The sequence below is a fragment of the Zeus faber genome, assembly GCF_960531495.2.
Source record: "Zeus faber genome assembly, chromosome: 18".
Taxonomy (NCBI): Eukaryota; Metazoa; Chordata; class Actinopteri; order Zeiformes; family Zeidae; genus Zeus; species Zeus faber.
The window spans coordinates 20,835,028-20,857,627 of record NC_137210.1 but is presented as its reverse complement, the minus strand read 5'-3'; the positions used below and the strand labels follow the sequence as shown (position 1 = coordinate 20,857,627).

At 41.5% G+C, this 22,600-nt stretch overlaps 1 protein-coding gene across 1 annotated transcript in view; it reads right to left on the bottom strand.

Annotated features, from left to right (window-relative positions):
• The window catches only part of pth2ra (parathyroid hormone 2 receptor a), a gene marked incomplete at both ends in the record, with an annotated part of 63,275 nt that overhangs the window by 20,963 nt on the left and 19,712 nt on the right, over window positions 1-22,600 (bottom strand). The window contains 3 exons of the mRNA XM_080018893.1: window positions 5,832-5,985; window positions 18,227-18,410; window positions 21,332-21,429. Of these exons, the coding sequence (XP_079875019.1) occupies window positions 5,832-5,985; window positions 18,227-18,410; window positions 21,332-21,429 (436 nt within the window). The remainder of the gene's footprint in view (window positions 1-5,831; window positions 5,986-18,226; window positions 18,411-21,331; window positions 21,430-22,600) is intronic.

The following is a 22,600-nucleotide window of genomic DNA, read 5'->3' as shown; positions in this document are numbered from 1 at the left end:
CAGCAGGAATCAAATCTGTGTTTCAGTTTCTGATCAGTCTGAAGTAGTGAAGAGCAGTTGTCCTGCTCTCAAGAGCCATCAGCCCCTGTCCATCTTCCTGTAAGGGCCAATATAGTACCATTGCTTTTATCCAGTGGTGACCAGACCAAAACAAACTCCACCAGCTTCCTCTGTAGAGTCTGCAGGAGCCCTCCAGGTGGGTTCAGATAATGATGCAAGATATATACATCTATATACAGTCCTAAAAGCTTAAGCCCCTCTCGACACCTCCGTAGCCCACCTGGAAACCGAGGCGCTTCCTCCCTCCTCCAGGAACCACAAAGTAAAGCCTCACTCTGAGACCAGTTCACTTTAACCGAGGCCGCTCTTTCATAAATTTTTAGGCTGTTTGCAAATTCCTGCATATCGTTTTTATCCCTGACCATTACTGACAGGTCATCTGCATATGCAGAAAGTTTAACTGGGTTACCAAATTCTAACCTTTCTGGACTTACTCCCTGCAGCTTATTCCGTAGCAGAACCAGAAGAGGCTCAATAGCGAGAGAATAGAGCTGTCCCAAAAGAGGACCTCCTTGTCTGATGGCGCGCACCATGCTTACTTGCCTACTCAATCCCCCGCCCACCTTGAATAGACATGGGGCTTCAGTGTATAGCATCCTGACCTCAGCAATAAAATGTTTCCCACAGTCAAATGCAGATAACGCTTTTAAAAAGATACCCGTGGTCCACTCTGTCAAAAGCTTTTTCCTGATCCAATGCAATTATTCCAAAATGACTTCAGTAAAATCAGCAAGATCCATCATATCATGCAGTAGATGAAAGTTATCGAATATTAAGTGACCTGGTATACAGTACGTTTACTCCTTTTCAATGATTGACCCCAGACAGCTCTTAAGCCTATTTGCTCAGCTTTTAGAGAAAATCTTAAAATCAGCACATAATAGAGCAACAGGTCTCCAGTTTTTAAGCAAGCTCAAATCACCCTTTTTTGGTAAAAGAGTTAGCACCGCACACCAACAGCTGAGTGGCAGTCCTCCTGAATTTATGCATTCACATAAAACATCAAACCAGTCTTTACCAATGGTTTCCCAAAATGTTTAAAAACAAAAGTCCACGGCAGCCCATCTACTACTGGAGCTTTTCCCGAAGGCATCTGGAAAACCGCTTTACTCAGCTCATTGAAGGTAAAAGGAGAGTTCAAATCTGTATTTACCGTATGTGAGCGTTTTGGCAGGTGCTTAAGCAAAGCGTCAGTACATATGGGGTCACACAAATCAGCAGAAAACAAATTCTTATAAAAATGTAGCTGCTTCTTCCTCATCTCTTTCACCATGCATGTTAAAGACCCATTACGTAATCTCAAACAGTGCATTTGTTTGGTTTCGCACTGCTTTTTCGCCAGCCAAAAAAAGCAAGCACTTGGGGCATCCATCTCCCTCAGCATAAAAAACCTGAACCTGACCAGTGACCCCTTTGCTTGCTCCTGCTGGTATGTTCCCAAACCTCTTCAGGGCACAGAGGCGGTTGATTTTTTCTCACATTATTAGTACCTATCATTTAATTTTCAAGTTCCTCAATGCTGTTCTCTAACTGCTCCAACACCCTCCCTGTTTGGCTGTGGAAAAAGCACTGTATTGCTGAACAAAATTCCTAATTTGACCCTTACCTGCATCCCACCACCGGCTCAGTGATTCAAAATCACCCCTATCCCTTCACCTGACCCAGAACTCCTCAAAACTTGAGCAAAACCCGTGCAGCATCTCTTGCTGTTATCACACCAAAATTAGGCGATTGACACCTTTCCCATTGCCAGGAGAAATGTCGATCCCCCCGCGTTAAAAAAGGTCAATAACTTATGATTTTGGTTTGTAAATGGGGTATGAAATTATGGAATTATACACAGATATTTCAACTTATGCACCAGCGTCCGGAATATGGACACCCGTCTCTCATTTGCGGGCTGACCTGGGTGTCTGGTAAACATCACAGCTGATCGGAGGTGGAGCCGATTAAAACCCGGGTCTATTGTCGGGTCATTTGACCCGGGTTTTACCACTGGGGAAAAGCATCATGTCATCAATTTCATTGGGTTGGCACTGGTGACAAATGTTGATTGTTTGCGGCTGTTACTGGGTTTTTGGTGCAGTGGGAAAGGGGTATTGCAGGAGCTTTACATTGAACTTCCAATAAGCAACAGACAGCTGGTCAATTGCAATGTGGCGGTCAGAGAAATTAAATTTAAATTGTGGATTTAACCAGCCTATTGCGGTGGGCTCCCTTTTATACTGTATAAAAATAATCTAACACGCTGCACTTACTCCAAGACTTTGGACCATGTATTGTTTTGTGTTTGGAATTTTAATAAGTAAATTGGCAGCGTTGACCACATCCCTCAGTATCCCTGCAGCTCCTATGGGGGGTTCTTCTCCCTTTCTGTCAAAAAGGTTATTTATCATGCAGTTCCAATACCCTCCTTGGATCAAGATTTCATCTTGAGCGGAAATCTTCTGTCTCAGCCTCCCAAACAATAAAGCCCTTTTACTTCCTGTATTTGGTGCATAGAATGTTAATAAAGGCAAAGTCCCTGCTCTCAATTTCAGCCCTTACAACTAAAAATCTACCTTCACACACTTAATTCCTTTGACCCAATTACATCCAACAGCGGTGAAAACAGAACAGAATGTTTTATGAGTTCTCAGAAAACAGCGCCTTTCTTCTGGTCTCTGCCGCCATTAACATTTAGTGCGGCTATTCTTAAGATATTAAAAAATAAAGGCAAAAGGAGAGACAAGGAAAGAACAGAACCTAGAAGCAAGAAAATCATCCAACTCCTCTACAGAATGGACCTCAGCATCCTCTTGACTAGATCGTACTTCTTCTAATACCCCAGAGCGCTCTGATACTGTAGGAAATAATCAATGACCTCCTCCAGATCTCATGTTGAAATTGACCTGCAGAGCTTGATCAATGTTGTTCACATACATGAGAACGTGCCCATGGAGTGAGAGAATATGCTTCGGTTGGGGATCATTACATCCCAATGCGACCGTTCAGTCTGTTTGCCAGCACCTTGGACAGGAGCTTGTAGTCTGTGCAGTGCAGAGATAGCGGTCGCCAGTTCTTAATGTCTTGGAGGTTTCCTTTTTTTCTTTTTGAAAGGGTCAAAACCGCCCTCCTGCAGCTCAGAGGTAAAACCATTTAATTAAAGCTTTAATTAAAAACATTTTAAAGATCTTTGTTCAATTATTCCCAAAAAGTTTTTAAAAACTCTGCAGGAAGCTCATCTATGGCTGGAGCCTTGCCCTCCTCCATCCTCTGAAGCGCGATGTTCAGCCACGCTGGTCTCCTCGGAGACCTGGGGCAGGTTGCTGCAGAATGACTTAAGCAACTGCTCATCCTCCACATATTCACTGCTGTACAGCTCAGAATATAAATTCACAGCTCTGCCACATATCTATTTTGTATCCCTTAGCTACTGTCCACTGGCAGAGTGCGAATTGTGGATAAGTCTGCTTTGTCCGTTCGTCTTCTCCAAACTGGAGAAGAACTTGGAAGGTTTGTCCATTAAGTTCGCGGACAGAAAACGTGAGCGGACCAGCCCCCCCCGAACTTTAGTGCCAAGTAGGTCCGCTAGTGCATCTTTAGACTTGAGGACCTTAATATGTCCTCGGTCTCCTGTGGACGCTTATAAACCCTGCAGTTCCACTATCTTAGTCTCCAGATCCTTCATAGACCTGTTGATGGCTCGTGTGGCAGTGCACTGCTGACAGAGTTGTTTAATCTCTACTTCTCCACAGTCACACCATTGTCTGAGAGAGGTAAAATCCTTCTTCGTTCTAAAAACACTGAAAAAAATCTAAAAACATCCAGAATATTATCACTCAGTAGGGTGGTGGTCCTTACTTTTAAGGTTGAAACGTCACACAGGAGTGAGGGATGGTCGGTAAAAGCGACGGGCATCATTATACACATTTTAAAAGTGTTAAAATTATGTTTTAAACAATAAAACCTGTCTAGTCTTGCCAGGGAAATAAAGTTGTGCCTGGTGTGTGCCCATGTGTGTTGTCCTTTATCAATATGCATTAAAATCCAGACATCTACCAGCCCAAGCCCCTCCCTCATCTCTGCCATGGCTCGTCTGGATGCAGCGTGAGGTTCCATGTGATTTCTGTCTAAACAGTCATTTTCTGGACAGTTAAAATCTCCTCCTAAAAACAAAAACTCGTCTTGATTGCAATTGTTTAGAAAGATCCTTAACTTGCTTCAAAGCAGAACTCTGTCAAGGCCTTAAGTGGGAGTGTACAAATCGATTAAAAATAACACAAACACACTCAAACTTTGCCCGGAACATCATCACCCTGCCCTCACACACATGTTCAACGGTAAAAGGCAAAGGGGTAAAACTCTGAGAGAATAAAACTCCCACCCCTCCTCCCGCTGGTTGAGGTCACTCTGGCTGAGAATCACTTCCCCGCCCCAATCACCCTTCCAGTCTTTCTCGTTAAGGCTATCACTGTGTCTTTCTTGGATTAAAGTGACATAAATACTCTTCGGTCTCTTGCTCCATTTTGGTTGAGAGCTCCCGCTCTAAACCCAGGCATTGTTGAATAAGCCGAGAGACCGAAGACAGTGAGAGACAGAAGAACTGAGCTGTGTCTGTGTCGTTTCCATTGCTGAGCTCTTGTTTCACCTTTTGTACAGACTTCTTTATTTGTACAGACTCCTTTAATCTGTACATCTCCCGGACTGTAAAACCACCTTTTTTGCTCCTCATCTGGGTTCCCGACCGAGGCAACAAATAACTCCTTGTCTTCAAAATGTTGCAAGACCTTTACCCCCTTCTGGATTTTTGTTTTCTGCCTGGGACCCTGTCATCCGGGGTCAGACCTCGCTCTCAGCAGGTTCCTCCTCCGTACTGGAGTCCATATTCATCATTTTATCTGCTTGTTTTCCTTTTGATCATCCTGTCACTTTTTTCGCCTCTGAGCCGATGTTACTTTTGTTTTTTCTCATTCGACGAGGCATGGTCAGTAGGGACTCCTCCTCCACCATCTCCTCATCCTCACTGCCCCCTGTCAGCACTGCTCTGGCCACGTTACCCGTTAGAGCACCGTCCTCCATTTCTCCCTCCTTCCCACCTGCACCTTCTACCTCTCCACCAGCCTCTCCCTGTGCTCCCGCAGCACTGTCACCCAGAGCAATCTCAGTGACCACATCAGCAGCTTCCTTCTGTCCTTCTGCTATGTATAGATAGTAGTCAAAATCATACTCTTATTTAAAACACACGTTTAGATCCTCATTCTGTTCACTGAGGATCATCTGAACCTGTCTCCTACGAGACGCCACGTGTTTCAGCTCCGCTGCTTTGCATCCAGACGACATTCTTTTCATGGTGGAGACTATTTTTCTTTTTCTTTTTCTTTTTCTTTTGTCTTAACAGTTCCCTGATCAGAATCTCATCACTGATAAAAGGTGGAACATTGGACAATGTCACCCTTTTCAAATGTCCATCCGAACATTGCCGCTGTCTTTTTAGTTGTGCGAAGATGCCACAATCATTTCACTGATTTCTTGTTACACACACGGTTCGCTCTAACTTTTTTACCCCCATGGCACCAAGATCAATATGGGATCATAAGGATGAAATTTTATCTATACTTACACAAGAATGAGTAGATACTGTAGATGTAATTCTGCTCTGCAATGTACAAATCTAATCTTCTCAACCACAACGGCTCTCCACGTCGATATTTTGTGTAGAACGGATGCTTTGCGTCGACAAATCTCTGTCATATAATGGGGATTGACGATAGAGTTTTTATTCTACTCACCCCATCCGATTAGCGTGAATCCCCACAGGTATTTGGAGTCTGATAAGAAGGCCATGAAGATGAGACTGTGGAGGTAGAGTCCCTCCACCAGGATCCAATAGTAGTTGGTGGCCAGGAAGTAGATGAAGAGTAGAACTGTGACCTTGCATCCTATCTAGTAAAGAAAGACAAACAAAGTAATCGCTATAAGCAAATGAGCTCAAGTAAGATAGACAGATCCTTTATTCATTCCCAGAGGATAATTGTGGTGTTACAAGGGCTCACATCATTTTAATATTTTAATTCTGTTATATCCTATACATTGCAATTTCCCTTCAGAATGAATTAAGTATCTGTATCTATCTATATAAACAGCATGTCTGCCTGTCAGTCTATCTAAACAATAGGCAGTAATAATAAATTCATATTTAGAACATTGGCAAAAAGCCTCCCTTGACGCATTGTATTTAACCTTGCAGCCCCAAAAACAGGCTTGTCATGTTCTTATTTTGTGTTTGTAATTTCCTGCAGTAGCATATTGATAATATTTAATCCACCTTCCACTGTGCACTATACAGAACTTATCTACATCTGAATTATAAGTCCAGACTCACTCCTTTCTTTCTTATCCTTGCATATATGAGAGGTTATGGCCGAGGGCTGCTGTGAAGTGGTTCTTTAAATGTGCGTTCACAAACCCTAGAACTGTGATAAATGGCTAGAAAAGGACATTGCACAACATCTAGAGTACACCAAACCAGCACGCACTGAGCAGAGCGCCGACCTCCCTCAAAGCTGCACCCTTCCTTTTATATACTGTTCCATACCGTGAACCTGAACAGATCACATCACACGCCACTTGTGCCCTTGAAGCACCACTCATAAAAAAAATTAAAAAGCTTCCCTTCAATACACATACAGAAAATATGAAACAATTGAGCGTAAAACCACAACCTGGAGTGGATTTTCTATTTCTATTGACTTTTCACATGTTTTGTGCACTCAACACCACATGGCAACACATACATATACGAATACTTTTTTCACTTCTATACGTGGATGAAGCCCAGGCTGCGATGAAACGCTTGTGAGTTCTAATAATCTTTTATTTTTTTTAAAGCGGCTCTGACTTGATAGGCTGTCCCCAGACTCGCCGCTGCGCTGGGCCGCGGCGGGCGGAGGAGCCTGCGGCTGCGTCTTCCCCTCTCCGCCCTCCTGTTCGTCGCCCCGCTCACCCCTCCACCCGGTATTTTACAATATGTCCACTTCCCTTGTCCGCTTGAGAGGGCAGAACAGAGCACCAGCAGCTTGTGACAACTCCTGGCGCACAAGAAAAGGTCACGGTACGCCAGAGAGTAAAACGTAGAAGTACCTGTACTGTGTATCGGTGAATACCTGCCCACTTCAAACTCCTACCTCAAGTGTGTTTGATAAGTCTTTTAATACAAGGGGGTGAATTAAAAGCATGACAGGTGTTTGACTTTACAGGTCACTGACGTCTTTTAAAATTATTGTTTTAATATTATATATTATTCTACATAGTTGTTTAATTTATACCCTTCCAAAAACAATCATTTATCTTGTGCATAGAATCACATTTTGTATATTCTGTATCAGACTAGACTAGACTAGAGTTTATTCCAACAGGCACATTTAGATGTAAGAGGAATTTGTCTTGGTGATGATTGGTGCGTTATTAGTATAAAAAAAAAGAAGCTTAACAGTGTGAGAAAAAATATAATAATAAAATTGAATGGAATAAAAAGTAAAGTAAAATTGACAAATATACACAAGTACTCCAAAAGTACAAAACTGATGACGACCTGAAACTTATATTTCTTTCCCATGGTTTATCTCAGCTTAAATTCCACTCAAAGTGCTGGGAAGTCATTAATACTTATTGCGATTTAAATAAAATGTAGGAACTCATGCACTGAATATGAACCAACCTTATTCTGTTGTGTTTTATCTGCTCTATCATATGAAAATAATCTACATTTTAACATTCGACCCAATACAGAGGAATTTTGTGGTAAAACAGACTGTCTGTATCAGGGTTACAGTTGATGATGATGAGAGAGTCAAGACTCATATAAACAAGAGACAATCCTCACCTACAGTTTTGAGATTTCCAGCTTTTATTTATTTTTTTGACTTAAAGTACAGCGGCGTACTTTAAGTAAGACTGTCTTTTGGTTCGACAACTAAATTGAGCGTGGTCTATTTTCTTTGTATTTTTTTGTTTCCCTTTGCTCACTGACATTTAAGAATCCTTCATTCATCAATATGGAAAAGTCAATAACATGCTGAGTCAATGCACTGAGCCACATCGTGGCCTCACCAAGCGAGGCAGCGGGACGTCCTTAAAGCTCCGCCTTGAAGCAATAATCCATCGGGCATTGAATGGGGAAGCCATGCAAAGGAAACTGAAATCAACGAGGAGCTCACGCAAAACAAATGTCAAATTCGGCGTCCATGCCCTGCTCTTCCTGACACATGCAGCGCAGCATTCCCCTAAATGGACGCAGAGGCGTTTGCAGGCTTGGAAATTTGGCCAAAAAAAACGACGGAATACAAATGCAGCTGCAGCCTTTACCCTGGCCTCCTCCCTGCGAGCTCCTCTCTTTCATACTCCTGCAAGTCTGCCTCCATCTAATCACACCAGTTAATTGAAAATAATTTGGTTGGCATTTTAGCTCCAGTTGAGATAATAAACACCCGGTCTTTGATGCAAACCACAACGAAAAAAAACTCACCTGGTGAAGTTGAAAGGCGAGATTTTGGATTGAAAGGCGTCTTTTTTTCTTACGTGCGCACGACGTGCGCCTGATGGGTAGAGAATCACTGCACAGTAATACATGGCGTTGACGCTTCGTTCTGAAGAATCGGAATCAGTTTATTTCGGCAAGTACATTCTCACATACGAGGAATTTGTTGTGGGAGAGATTTGGTGCATTGCTGACCAGACGATTGGCATAAAAAGCTTAGTAGTCTGAAAGAAAATTCAGCCAAATTTACATAAAAAGCCAGATTTCCAAAGAAAATAGCCAAATAAAAAACAAACGGCCAACTATACAAAATCAACAGTACGTTAAAAAATAAACTGTACGATAAATATCTGTCATCCACAAGCTACTATTATTATTACAGTCATTCTCCATGTTTGGTTTTGACTCTGGGGACACAAAGAAAACTTGTCCCAGACGACCTGAGAGGTCTGGATGGTTCATAACGTAGTAGAAGTTCAGAAATGTATTTTGGCCCTGAAGCATTCAGTGCTATAATAAACCAACAGCAGCATTTTGAAATCAATTCTTTGACGGACAGCAAGCCAGCGTGACGATCCGAGAACTGGAGTGACGTGATCCACTTTTTTGGACAGCGTTATCTCGGGCTATCGGGAACGTGACACGGATTTGGGATTGGAAAAAACAATCGCAACGTCAGACGACCAAACCACAGCAAAAGTCCAGCGTGGCAAGGTGACCGATGTGCTGAAAGTTTTGAAGTCGTGATATTTATTACTTATCATTTTTAATTTTTATAATTTTTAAGGGGAGTGTCAAGCGTAACCTTTCCACCCAGTCACTGATAATAGATAGGGAAATCTAATTAAATTATCTGTGATATTTATGATTTTTTTTTTTATTATTATAAAAAATAATATAATTTACTGTTATTTTTTGATAATTATTATCGAATGAATTTAACCTTGAGTATATTTTTTTGCGTGGCGGCCATATTAGGATGGAACGTTCCACCCTGTCACAAGTTTCAGTGCAATGGATGATATAAATATGACTTTTGTGCCTGAGTTGGGAAAATTCATCAATTCAACTAATTTTCTGGGAAGTTTAACATTTTCAAGATTAAAGATTCAAGAGGTATATTCGTCACATACATATACATACTTTCATACATATATGCAGTGAAATGTAATAATAACATGTATATTAAACGATGAAATGTAAAAAAAAAACGTATTCTTTGTTATTAAAAAATATGAAAATGGGCCAAATGGCACCCATCTCATATGACTCATTATGTCTAATAATATTGTTCTTTGTCTCAATGTTATTTTATCCTGTTATGGGGATCAGACGGTTATCAGAGACCAGATGATGACGGAACAAGCTGAGTATATAATGTATATATATTTTTAAAACCACTCCCTGGGTGTTTACTGGAGAGGGGGGAAATTGAAAGATGCCTGTCTGTGCAGATGTAAGATGAATCACCCGAGTGTCCCGGTCTGAATAATAGAGGATGAAGATGTGAAAACGTTGGCAGAACAACAACTACGTCTGCAAATAACACTGTTATAAGTACATAGAAGTATTTTAACCTATACTGGTGCCTTATGCTGTGGATAGAATCACACTTTGTATGTTCTGTGTATTTTATACTGTATATACAGTATGTGGCTATTTCTGTTCTTTATTTTGGGATATTTCTATATATTTGGCTATTTTTATTTCGTTATGCTTATTTTTTGTTTGTTTGAGACCGTTGAGCGAAGCGCCCATGACAAATCCCTCGTAAATGAAATTGTACTCATTCCATCCTCAACAAGTTCAGGAATAAATTCCAGCTTTGTTTTCTTTTGTTTGCCTAAAATAATAGGTCTTAATATCTATGCTTGTATAAGGATTACACATTATATTAGTAAGTAAAAATTTAAGTAAACATCGAAAAAATGATATTCATTACTTTTGACTTGACATATAATCCGCCTTTGTAATGTATTCTGACTGTTGCATGGACCTGGGCCTTCAATTCGCAGCGTGACGAATCAGACTTTTTAACTGAGATGAAGTATTGCTTTGTGTGTCATTTAAACTGTCAAATCCTGTTTACACTGTCTCCATGCCAGCCGGTGCGCCAGTCAAAAAAAGAGGGGTGACATGCATGACTGTTAAGGTGTCTGAAAGGCTCGGTTAACACGCCTGTCCCTCGGCCTATTAGAAACAAATCCCAATATCCCCCGTTCGCAACCTTCACTCGTGGCAGGTTTGACCATATAAATGTAATAAGAGGGGGGAAAAAAAGTATTTGCCTGGCAATACCTATTAAAAAAAGAAATCTGAAAAAATGGTGCATTTCGTTGCAGACAGAGAGGGTGATAGATTTGAAGTATTTCAAAGAATGAGGGGGGGGGGAGAAAAAAAGACAGTTCTCATCTCGCTCTGTCACACACACATCAAACAAAATTAACACCGAGACAGAAATAACATTTTCAGGACGGCTGCGTCTACGTTTTGGTAATGTGAGAAAATGTCAGAGAAATCAGTTAGCGCCATATCTGATCTGGAGATGAGACTCAGCAGGGTTATTCGTAGTTGCTCTCGTGGATTTGTGCCAACCGAGACATTTTGTTTGAATCAAGACAGAGCTTCCAGAACTTGAGTCTGAGCTGCCAGACAACGGATTACGGTCAACGTTGTAACAATTTATTTAAATCTATGTAATCACATAAAGATATATGCACACACATAATCTAGAACACAACGTCACCTATCTTTAATTCAGCACACAGTGTTAATTCTCACACACACACAGCTAGGTGCTTGCGGTCAACCTTGGACTCCTGCTGCGTCTATCATTGCTTTCGGCCTCGCCACGCTGCAGCTGCAGAGCGGGAACGACACCCCATTGTCATTCGCGCATCACAAAGTTCGCCTTATCTGGAGCACATACGAATCTGTCACGTCAAGCTGACTATATAATATTTCTGTCACTCTAATATAAACTGTTTGTCTCAGGGAGCTGCTCTTGAGCACATCTCTGATCGGACCCTTGTACGAGTTAAAACCAACGTCCGTCTGCTTCTTTATTTAGAATTTTTAATTTTTAACGAAAAGCCCTCGTTTGGAGGACTGTCGTTCAGTGGGACTCCGGGGCGCCGCATCGTTCTACGTTCTTGATAGCTGGTTCAGGCAGATGTCGTGTGAAGTGTTTGAAATAAATCTTCTAGTTCTAAATCAAAAATTCAAAATATTCTGGATTTATTTTAGAATCCAAATACCGGCGTATTTTTACGAAAGTGAAGACATTGGATGTTTTATTCTAAAATCTTTAACCGAGGTTTAGAAGAAACCTGTAAATATAGTGATGACTATGTTTAACTAAAGTTCAAAGTTCAAAGTGTTTTATTCGTCAAGTGTACAGTACAACACAAGGTCATTCGGTACAATGAAACTCTTGGGGCATGACAAGCAACAACTGCGTAGTGGCCATAAAAAGATAAAATAACAAAGTAAATATAAGGAGGAAATAATTTCTGATTTGAAATAATTTTTTGTTTAATAAAATAAGAGTCGAATATAAAAAAGGGAAGCGTCGATGTTACAAATACGGGGAAGAGGTCAAAGTGTATGTACATAAAATGAAAATAAGAAAAATCATCCTAAAACAGAAACTAACATAATTTGAACATTGTAGCAGTTCCAACAGAAATAGGTCAGTCTGTTGCACAAGATATGGATATAAATATAAAGTGAAGGAGTGCCGGTGGATATGTGCATGTAGTTGTGGTGATGTACATTTAATTTACATGGGTGACTACAGATGTTGCAGGGTGAGAAGCCTGATGGCCTGAGGGTAAAAACGGTTTGTGAGTTTGGTATTCCGTGCCCGGATGCTCCGGTAACGTTTACCAGACGGCAGCAGCATGAGCAGTCCGTAGCCTGGGTGGCTGTAGTCCTTTATGATTTTCCGTTCTTAATAGAACTAGAGGTCTCTTAAGACCGTAATAAAGAATGTGAAATAGAACCTATACATCTATAAAGACCATAAAGTATGTATGTGAAATAGAATTTGGTTTATCTATTGAGATTGTAAATAAGTACATGAAATAGATAAAAGGGGGGAATAAGGAAAACACCAATTGACACAAAGGGAATCCCCAGGTTAAAAGGCAATCATAAACTGTTAACTGAATTTCACAATGGGTACCAGTAATAGTAAAGCTCTACAGAAGGATCAACAATTTCGGGAAAGGAAAGAATGTTACACATGTATGAAGGAAAAAAAAAAAAGATTTTCCCTTCCAATTACAAGACAGCGAAACATAAGTACAAGGCTGATTGGTGGGCCTTTGGAAAGGAGGAAAAGGGACAGGGAATGCTGAAAGCATCGGCAGCACCACCGTATGATGCTATTCAATGTACTTATTTGTATCCTGTGTTACCGGCCGGAGCTCCCCTGGACCTGGACTCCCGTCCTCCTGTACGGCGCCAACCTTTCAAATCCACCCAACCTCGTCCTCAACAACGAGCCTAACATCAACGCAGACATACCAGTGGTCGACCTCGACAGCCACGATGCCCCGCAAGGAGCCGCTGCCCCGCAGATACGGCTACCTCCACCTCCACCCAACCCACCGAAAGACAGCAAGAAAAGAACCCATGGCTCTGCACACCCTGATCAGGTGACACGTACACATACAGTACACACACAAATGTGAATATTGTGAATCATACCCACACACACTCAGTTACACCCGATGATAAAAGTAATGACAAAATACACACGTCCATTTTTTTAGAATGCAGTTGTCGAGTTCCCAACCCTTCATTTGCATATCAGAAGCCACAAATTAACCTTACTCGTCGATTCGGGAGCCTCACGCTCACTAATATCTGCCACCGAAACACCCGTTAAATGCCTTTTGTCTGCTAAAACATGTACCGTCATAGGCTGTAGCAATATTTGAAAATAATGACACTACACTACTCATCTTTGGTGCAAAGGCTCAGAATTGCAGCTCATCTCAGTTCTCTCGAGAGCAAGGATGAAGCCAGAAATCTGGGTGAAATCATAGACGGCGAGCTACATTTGAAAAGCCATATCAATCACATCACTAAATCAGCTTTCTACCGTCTAAAATTTTTTTTCAAAATTAAAAGGCTTCCTGTCAAAAGCACACTCTGAAAAATGAATCCATGCATTCATAATGAGTTGATCGGACTACTGTAATGGCCTATTGACCGGCCTCCCGAAATCAGCTGTGCAGTGGCTACAGTAAATCCTAAATGTGGCTGCACGCACTTGGACAAAAAAGTTTGAACACATCACACCTGTTCTTAGATCTCGACATCATTGGCTCCCTGTTAAAACTAGGATTGATTTTAAGATTTTGCTACTTATATAAAGCTATAAACGGCCTTGCACCACAGCATATTAAATAAATGCTCATTATACACGAACCAGCAAGAACTCTCAGGTCCACAGGCAGTGGTCTTGAACCATCCCTCATACTAACTCTAAAGCAGGGGAGGCTGCCTTCTGTATCTATGCCCCAGTAAACGGAACACCCCGCTGGAGGACCTGAGAGAGGCCCCCACACTGAACACTTTTAAAACAGGTTAAAAACCTTGGTGGGCGTGTGTGTGTGTGTGTGTGTGTGTGTTCTGCACTGACTGTTCTCATGATTGCATAGACATTTGATATATTTTCTTTGATTGTATTTCTTTGTAAAGCACATTGTGTTGCCCTGGTATGAAATGTGCCATACCTGCAATGCCGGCTCTCCACCTAATAATGGGGCTTAATGACTGAGAGGGTTGGCGTAAGTGAATATGAGCTCCTGCAGTAACTTCATTCCAGCGCTATTTAATAGCGGACACTAATAGCACATGCAGGGCCATATAGTGGCTGTGGTTTCGGGAATGGCAGTGTTCTGTTGTGCTGTGTGTTAGAATGTGTGTATTAAGTGTTGTATGATTCATTGTTGTGTTTTGTGTGTAAATGGAATCTGTGAGTATGAAGGTTTGTTGTGTGGTCTAAACTGCGGACCATCGTCTGACCCATGACTCGGCCAGTCAACAGGGCCCATAGGAACTAAGGTGAGCAGAGCCATTTTGAAAATCTGTATTAGTGTTGACTGTCTTGACGTGGTAAGACTTTGCTATTTGTAGAATCTGTGTTTACTCCTCGTGTGCACTGTATTTTGTGGTGCAACATTGTTGCTGCAATTGATGATGTTTGAATGCTGTTTCAGTGCTGTTTGGATAAAGACGACAGAAGCATTATTGTATTGTGAGGGAAATAGAACAACCTGGAAAAGAGGATGAGAAAAGGACTGTTTAAAGTCACGGACGGAGGTGGGAGGAAGTGAGCGGCTAGAGGGTTGGAGCGTACTGAGAGAAGTTTCTTGAAGAGATTCCAACTGCATGCGCTTTGCTGATGACGTGTGAATGTGTGTGTTTGTGTGTGAATAACCCCGCCCAGGATCCACAGCTTAGCCACCACACAGCAGGTTTATAATTGAAACACTGAGTTCCACCGACTTTAACCTACAAACATTTAGACAAGACTTAGAATAGCGCTAATTATTAACTAATACCCACATATATCCACGACAAACTCACAACTGACTGAACCCAACTGAAACCACCCAACCCCAACGAAACCACCACACAGAACCGTCTCGCCCGCTCAACGACATCCCTTGAAATGGTGAAAGCCACTCAACATCCGCCTGAGCACAAACCCCTCCATCAGTTCCAACCTGGGGACTGGTTCCTCGTAAAGAACCTACGACGGTCAACGTGGCGCACTCCCCGCTTCCTGGGACCGCTCCAAGTCCTGCTCGTCACCAACACCGCCCTCAAGGTCGAAGGCTGCGCCACCTGGGTTCATGCCTCCGACTGCAAGAAATTTCCTACTCCCCTTTAGGTTCTCGTTGAGGACACATCGTGAGTGTACGCCGAACGCTGCTCACCCTGCAGCTGCGATGGAACCACGTCGACCCCCGCCCGCGGCACCCCTTCCGCCGAACAGGATTTATTCGCATTGCAATCGGTTGTCATCCACATAATAATTGTTCATGATCGTCGACCGCTTACAACCGAGCCCACCCATTGATGATGATGGGTCTCAGAGGAGTGTGGAGTTTGTCGGAGGAGGGAGCAGCAGATGAGGGAAGAGCAGCCTCCCTATCTCCACTCGTCGCTGCCCGCTGGCTGGATAGGCCGTTGTACTATGGTAATGCTGGTTCTCCCCTTCAAACGTATTCCGACACCCGCCCTTAACCCCACCTCGCGCCGTCCTTCCCGTGTTAAGGGCGATGTCCCCGGCGGCGTCGACGACTCGATCCACATTGACGCCATTGGGGTTCCTCGCCGGGTCCCCAGTGAGTTCAAAGCACGTAATTTGATTGCTGCTGGCTTCAGGTCCTCTCTCTGTTTGTGGTGCACTGTTAATAAGAATGTCGATTGGATCAATTACATTTATTACAATCAACAGCGCTTCGTCAACTACACCCGAGATGCTGTTAAAGGCATTTCGTCCCAGCTCCGTGCTCCGTCAGAGATGACTCTCCAGAACCGCCTTGGCCCTCGACATGCTTCTCGCTGAGAGGGCAGGTGTCTGTCACATGTTCGGCGATGCTTGTTGCACTTTCATTCCTGACAACACTGCCCCTGATGGCTCCATCACGGAGGCCCTCTCCCGACTGGAAGCCCTGAGCATCGAGCTTGCAGAAAATTCTGGTATCGAGGAAGGCCTCTAGGGTTTCCTCAGCGATATTTTCGGTCGTTGGCGCATGCTTATTATCGTCATTCTTTGTAGTTCATATGAGAGAGGTTCGATATAAAAGGGACACGGCCATCCCCCGTTTGTAATTTTCTAACTGGACACCTCCACCCCGGGAAAAAGAAACGGGCTTCGATTGCCAACGGAAGTTCCGTCTGCGTCTCCTTCGTTGGGTCTTTGCACTCGACACCGCCACCGTTCTCTGGTTAATTCCACTTGTTACCGGGTAGAAGTTTTACCCTGTTATGTGTTTGTCCTCTGTACTGTACGTGCTGTAGGCGGCAGACCTCATGTTAGGAAACAGTTTCTACTGCTTGATTGTTGATTGCTTGGTTGTTTCATTTAATTTCTTTCAAAATCAATGTTTAATTCATCAAGTTAAAGTCTCTGATGCTTGCCTACAGAGTGATGGTTGGGAATGCTCGCACTTACTTAAATGCTATTCCATGCTATCCTCATTTGTAGTTCCACGTTGGCGGAACGAGCTGCCAAAAACCACCAGAGCAGGGGCCTCCCTCTCTGTCTTTAAGAAGCACTTGAAGACCCAGCTCTTTAGAGAGCACCTCCTCTCCTAACTTACAATTACTTAGCACTACTTAGCAGTATTTATTTATTGTTACACGAATGTTTCTGTTGCAATGAAGCTTAAATGTTATTCTCCCTTGTAAGTGGCTTTGGATAAAAGCGTCTGCTAAATGACTAAATGTAAATGTAATTAAAATGGTCTAGAACCAAAACTACTAAGTACAGTATTTAATTTGATTTTATATTGGAACACAAAATAACTGCTGTGTCAGATGATACCTGCGAAAGAATTAAGGTGCTATATGCCTCTGTCAGCGAGGTGTCCCACCAGAATTTCTGTGCCAAAAACACCACTGAGCAGGAGGATGCGTGGAAGGACCAGAACCTCCTTATCGCTTTCACACGCTTCACTTTGTGCTCTCGGTGGGCGGCAATTGAACGCCATAACAACAATGTCTGACTCCCTCCCTCCCTCAGTCAGGACAACAAAGTCACAGTTGGCTGGCCCAAATACAAAGGCGCCAGTCTACAATCAGGTATGAAATAAATGTACATCCAAAAACATCAACACAATACAGAGAACACAGCAGCTTTGGTGATAATGTAGTGCAGGTATTCTCAAACTTTCCATTTTGCGACCCCCTGTCATTCTCATGAGTTGCTGATGTTGGATCTATATTTCATGAGCTGTTTTATGTAATTTTCCACCCCATTATCATCCATATCGCAATAAAATAGTCTGATTCGGGCGGGATACTCCCGCACTTTGACCAGTTGTCCTGCAACTGGTCAGACTGAATAACCCCCATTTTGACCAATTGAAGCTCATATAATTGAAATAAATACATTACTACAATTGACATTTATTTGAGGGTCAGCGCAGCAGCAGCTGTATAAGTGTCTCATCTCTACAGAGTACTCTCTTCTGACTCGGGGACAGAGTGGGAGAGTGAGCTATGGTTGCTATGGTTACAGGGTTAACACACAAAGGTGCGCGTGGCGTCTCTTTCTCTCGTTCTCTCTTACGGAAAATGCATCCTACTGAAAAGTAATTCATTGTACATCTACTGAATGATTTAACTAGAAGAATTATTTTGGATTTTTTTTTTTTAAGAAAATATTGTAAAAAAAACCCACATTTTCCTTTTTTTTTTTATGCATGTTCAGAAAATCATCTGGCAACCCGCAGAAACATTTGGCGACTCATTAATTAATGTACTGTAAACAGTTATAGGTGTCTATACATTATCCTGCTTATTGCACGGCTACTTACTAGATAAAATAATACATTGATTTGATCCGTTCAATTTGGCCAACTTTTAATCTTATGCTATGTTGTGCTTAATGGTACTTACATACTGAGAGTTATCCAGCGGGGCCATTGTGACCGGTATTAAATTGTCCATCAGCACAGAATCCAAGTCCTGCAGACCAGCCCTGGCATAGTCCACCTTGTCCTTCACGAAAATACTGACGGCCCGCAACATGAAGGACACAAACAGGTGCATGTGGATGTAGTTCCTGGTGCAATGAAGACGTCTAGAGGAAACAAAAACAAAGCCCGTTGGAAATAATTGTAAAAGAAAATACAATGAATGCTGCAACACGATATGCAGACAGATGCTTCATCTATACCTGGAGGGGAATTTCAGTGTGTGGCAACTCACATCAAAACGATAGGCAATAATAACAGAATGAAAATGGTAATATGCAATGAACCTAAGAAAAAATCACAAAAAATATATTAAATGGTGAAACCGAATGAACCTAAAATTAACATTAAACCTCTTTCTGTATTTGGATATTTAGATCTGTACAATAGATCAAGACTATATACTGTGTGTTTGTAAATTAAAAGTAAAACTAGCTTTCTGTTAAAAATGGGTTTGTATTGATTTCTATTTGATGTCTTGAATTAATTATAGTTTTGAAATTCTTGAAATAATCTTTGGGTTTATATCTCTAGGTTTGTATATCAACATTCATATCATATATTTTATACAGTAATAATAGTAAAACATTATTTGTATGTAGTATCAATATTCACAATCCGTTCCTCACTTTAAGCTGCACTGGAAACGACTTTCACCAAGGATTTCCAGAGAGTATATAATTGTATCTTGGCCTTGATTATGTGTTTTTTTTGTCTTGTCGCTCCCAGGATCTGAAGCAGCTGACCTATCTACTCTAACAATGAGTGTGTAACATGAATAACTGTTTGAATTGTATATGGCATTATGTATATAAAATTTGCGGTAAACTGTATTAATCGTCGCTCATAAACGGCAAAGAACTTTTGAAAGTTGGTTTGTCGAAAGTTGGCCTTTTTCTGATCAAGGGCGCTGTTCTTTTTTGGGAATTGTCCTCCATATTGAGAGTTTACCGACCACAACGAGCTAAAACGCTGCTTAATCAAATTCACCGTGGCTGCCTTTCCAACCCAGTCTCATGCTATTTCGGTCTCGTAGTCACGAAAATGTAACTTTTGAATCGTGTGGGGGGGGTGACCATGGCTGTATTAAAATGATAAAAGCACGAATTTAGTTCTGCCACAAAATAAAAGTGGTAAGAAAAACTGGTTTCACTTTTCTCCATTAAATGGTCCAAATGAACCCCTAGTAACACATGCATGTCATTTTTCACCCATAAATTTGTTTCATTCTTCGGTTTTTGATGATACAACTACTTTACCCATTAGCAATTTATGTAGTTTTTTGAGTTAAGGTTTAGTGTTTCAGATGTTTATTAATAAGTGTGTAAAGATTAATGTACTGTATGTAACAATTTGTTTTTTTCTCTTGTAGAAGCCACAAGTTTGTATGATATCAACCTTGTTTTAATAAAAACATGTTTGATTCCCAGTGTCAGTGACGAGACTACACTACCCATAATCCTAAGTGTAACAGCGACATCTCTGAGTGGTGGAGCTCCCTGTTACCATGGAAATGTTTACCGCACTGGCTGATGAGTACACAGCCGCACAAACGCTGATATTTATGTCCAGTTAAATTGTATCTATAATGGAAATTTATTCTGAGGGTATGGCTCTATATCCCTATTCTCGCCCAACTGTGAATTAAATAGACCATTCAACAGAGAAAAGGGAAACCAGTATCCATTTAAAATTTACACCGATGTATTTTAAATTTGAATACATCCATAGTCCCCAAAACATACAAACATAAAACTTGCGACAAAGATGCTCTGTATTCCATCAGCACCACTCAACCATTTGATAATGGGTCCTCTTTGAGTGAAAAAGCGCTTCCTGATTGAGCTGCATTATCAGACATATTGCTTTCATGCATCCGATGTGTCAGACATTCCCCTTCTCTTATCTTCTACAGCCAAATCATCCAAAAAAAACAATACCCTCGCTGTGCCACTTGGACTGACAGTCAATGTAGTGTCGCTCATAAAGACGTTTAGTGCATAAATCATGTTCAAATTAGTAACTGGAAGACAATTTCCACCTCAACTTTTTACCAATACAGAATGTCAAAAATTTGTCATCGGTTAAGACCAATTTGTCTTTTCAGATTTTTACGTGTTTTTCAGATTGATAACTATTCAAGCCTTGCTTGACTATTGATTTTGTTTTTAATTCTCTGAGTGAGGTTTTCTGTGTGAAGTATTTTGCTCCACCCACTCCAAAGGTCGTGTTTCAACTTTAATATGTTTTGTATTTCCTCTACCATTGGCTTTTCTTATTACTGCTGTTTCTGTTCCACTTGGTAGAATACAAGATGTAATCATTAATCTTAATAACCATCACCCCTCCAAAACATTGCATAAATCAAAATCTTGTTTGTTGTATGTTAATATTTTGTACGCTTACATATGAGGCTCATTGTGTTTTCAATATTCCTCCCTCTCTCTTTTCTTCCAATTACTCCAACCTTTCCTCAGCATCCTGCTTTCTCTGTCAGCTCCCGTCTTTCTGAGCAGAAATATTGTGAGGTACTACTCCAATGGGTCTAATAGTTGTGTGTGTGTGTGTGTGTGTGTGTGTGTGTGTGTGTGTGTGTGTGTGTGTGTGTGTGTGTGTGTGTGTGTGTGTGTGTCTGTGTGTGTGTGTGTGTGTGTGTGTGTGTGTGTGTGCGTGTGTGTGTGTGTGTGTGTGTCTGTGTGTGTGTGTGTGTGTGTGTGTGTGTGTGTGTGTGTGGTTGATAATAATAATATTCTTGCACTATATTGATGTTTGCCCTCATGGATTTCTTCACAACATGCTTCGAACATAGATGATGAAAAAAATTCAGAAAATTCCAGCGCCACTGTATACAATACAATGAGGGAGTCGACACAGGGGCACACAATACTTGTGTATAATAGAATAGGAAGCATCCACATAGATACCATATAGAATAAGTTTCATGCACAGAAGATTCACAGTCATAGATTCTGACTTTTTTTGTTGTTTGCTCATAAGACAACAATATTGTTTTGATTTATTTTGGTACCTGAAGTAACCGATGATGAAGATGGCCACCAGCAGGGAGCTGAAGGACACGGCGTAGCCCACGGTGTACATCACATAGAGCCGCTCGAAGAAGTCCTGCTGTGGAACACACGGACACAAAGTGCAATTTACTAACATAAATGAGGACACCATCAATTCAACTTGCCACCGGGAGATAATTTTAGAGGTGGGTTCGCACGTTCAAATTTATCGAAGGAAAAAACAGTCGGGACTATATCGACCGTAGAAATGTAAGAAATAATGTGTCAATTGGTCAGGGGGTGATGTAAAATGTGTGCGCTGACCGATGGGTTAAAACTCCTGACACCGGCCTTGTGGTTTCATGATCGTTTTGGTTCTTTGTGCTGTCGCTATATGGGACTTTTTGGATGGGGAAAGAATTTCAAAGCAAGCAAGATGGAATCAAGGGATAGTTTGACTCTTCTTAGCGCGAGACCAAGAGTTTCTTGGTCCAAAGGTTTCCTCAGTGCTGTCATTTTTTTAATTTTTTAATATTGATTTCCAGCTGACTATTCGGCGTAGTTCCAGTTGTGAAACACCACAACTTCTCCCCGAAACACTTTGTTCCTACTCAAAATGCTTTGATTGGCTCAACATAGAAAATTAAGAACAAGGATAAAGGCACAGGTGACCTTGGGATCTGTGAAAGCAATTTATTTGGCTCGTTTCTGAAAATGATAAAAAAAAAATTTAAAATGAGTAACAACAAATAGCAACGGGAACGAGGAAGGACTTTACATAACTGACTGGCTTGCAGCAACATCGGAAGTCATTTCACTTAAAACGATGAAACAGAAGAGCAATTCCAAATTGCTTTAAAAGCTAGTTCATGATTTCATTGAAATGCTTCACTATTCAATCACAAATCTCCCAAATAAATCCCAAAACATCAAACTTTTCCAGTGAATTCATGTGGCCAACAGGAATGACAGAGCACTGGATCTGTCCTCCATTGCCATTCCCCTTCCAAGCTCTTAATTGGCAGCCAGACCATAATATGATCCTTTTCACCCTGACCTTCCACCACAAGCTTATATCTGTTAAACCGGTCCACGACCAGCCCAAAACAGTCTTCGATCAGTGGTTCTCAACCAGTGGGTCCCGAACCGACAATGGGTGATGGCTCCATTTCTAGTGGACCACGTTCTTGTATACTGTCCATGTCCACTTCTTTAAAAATATATAGAAAACTATATATATATATATATAAATATATATATAAATATATATATATATATATATATATTTT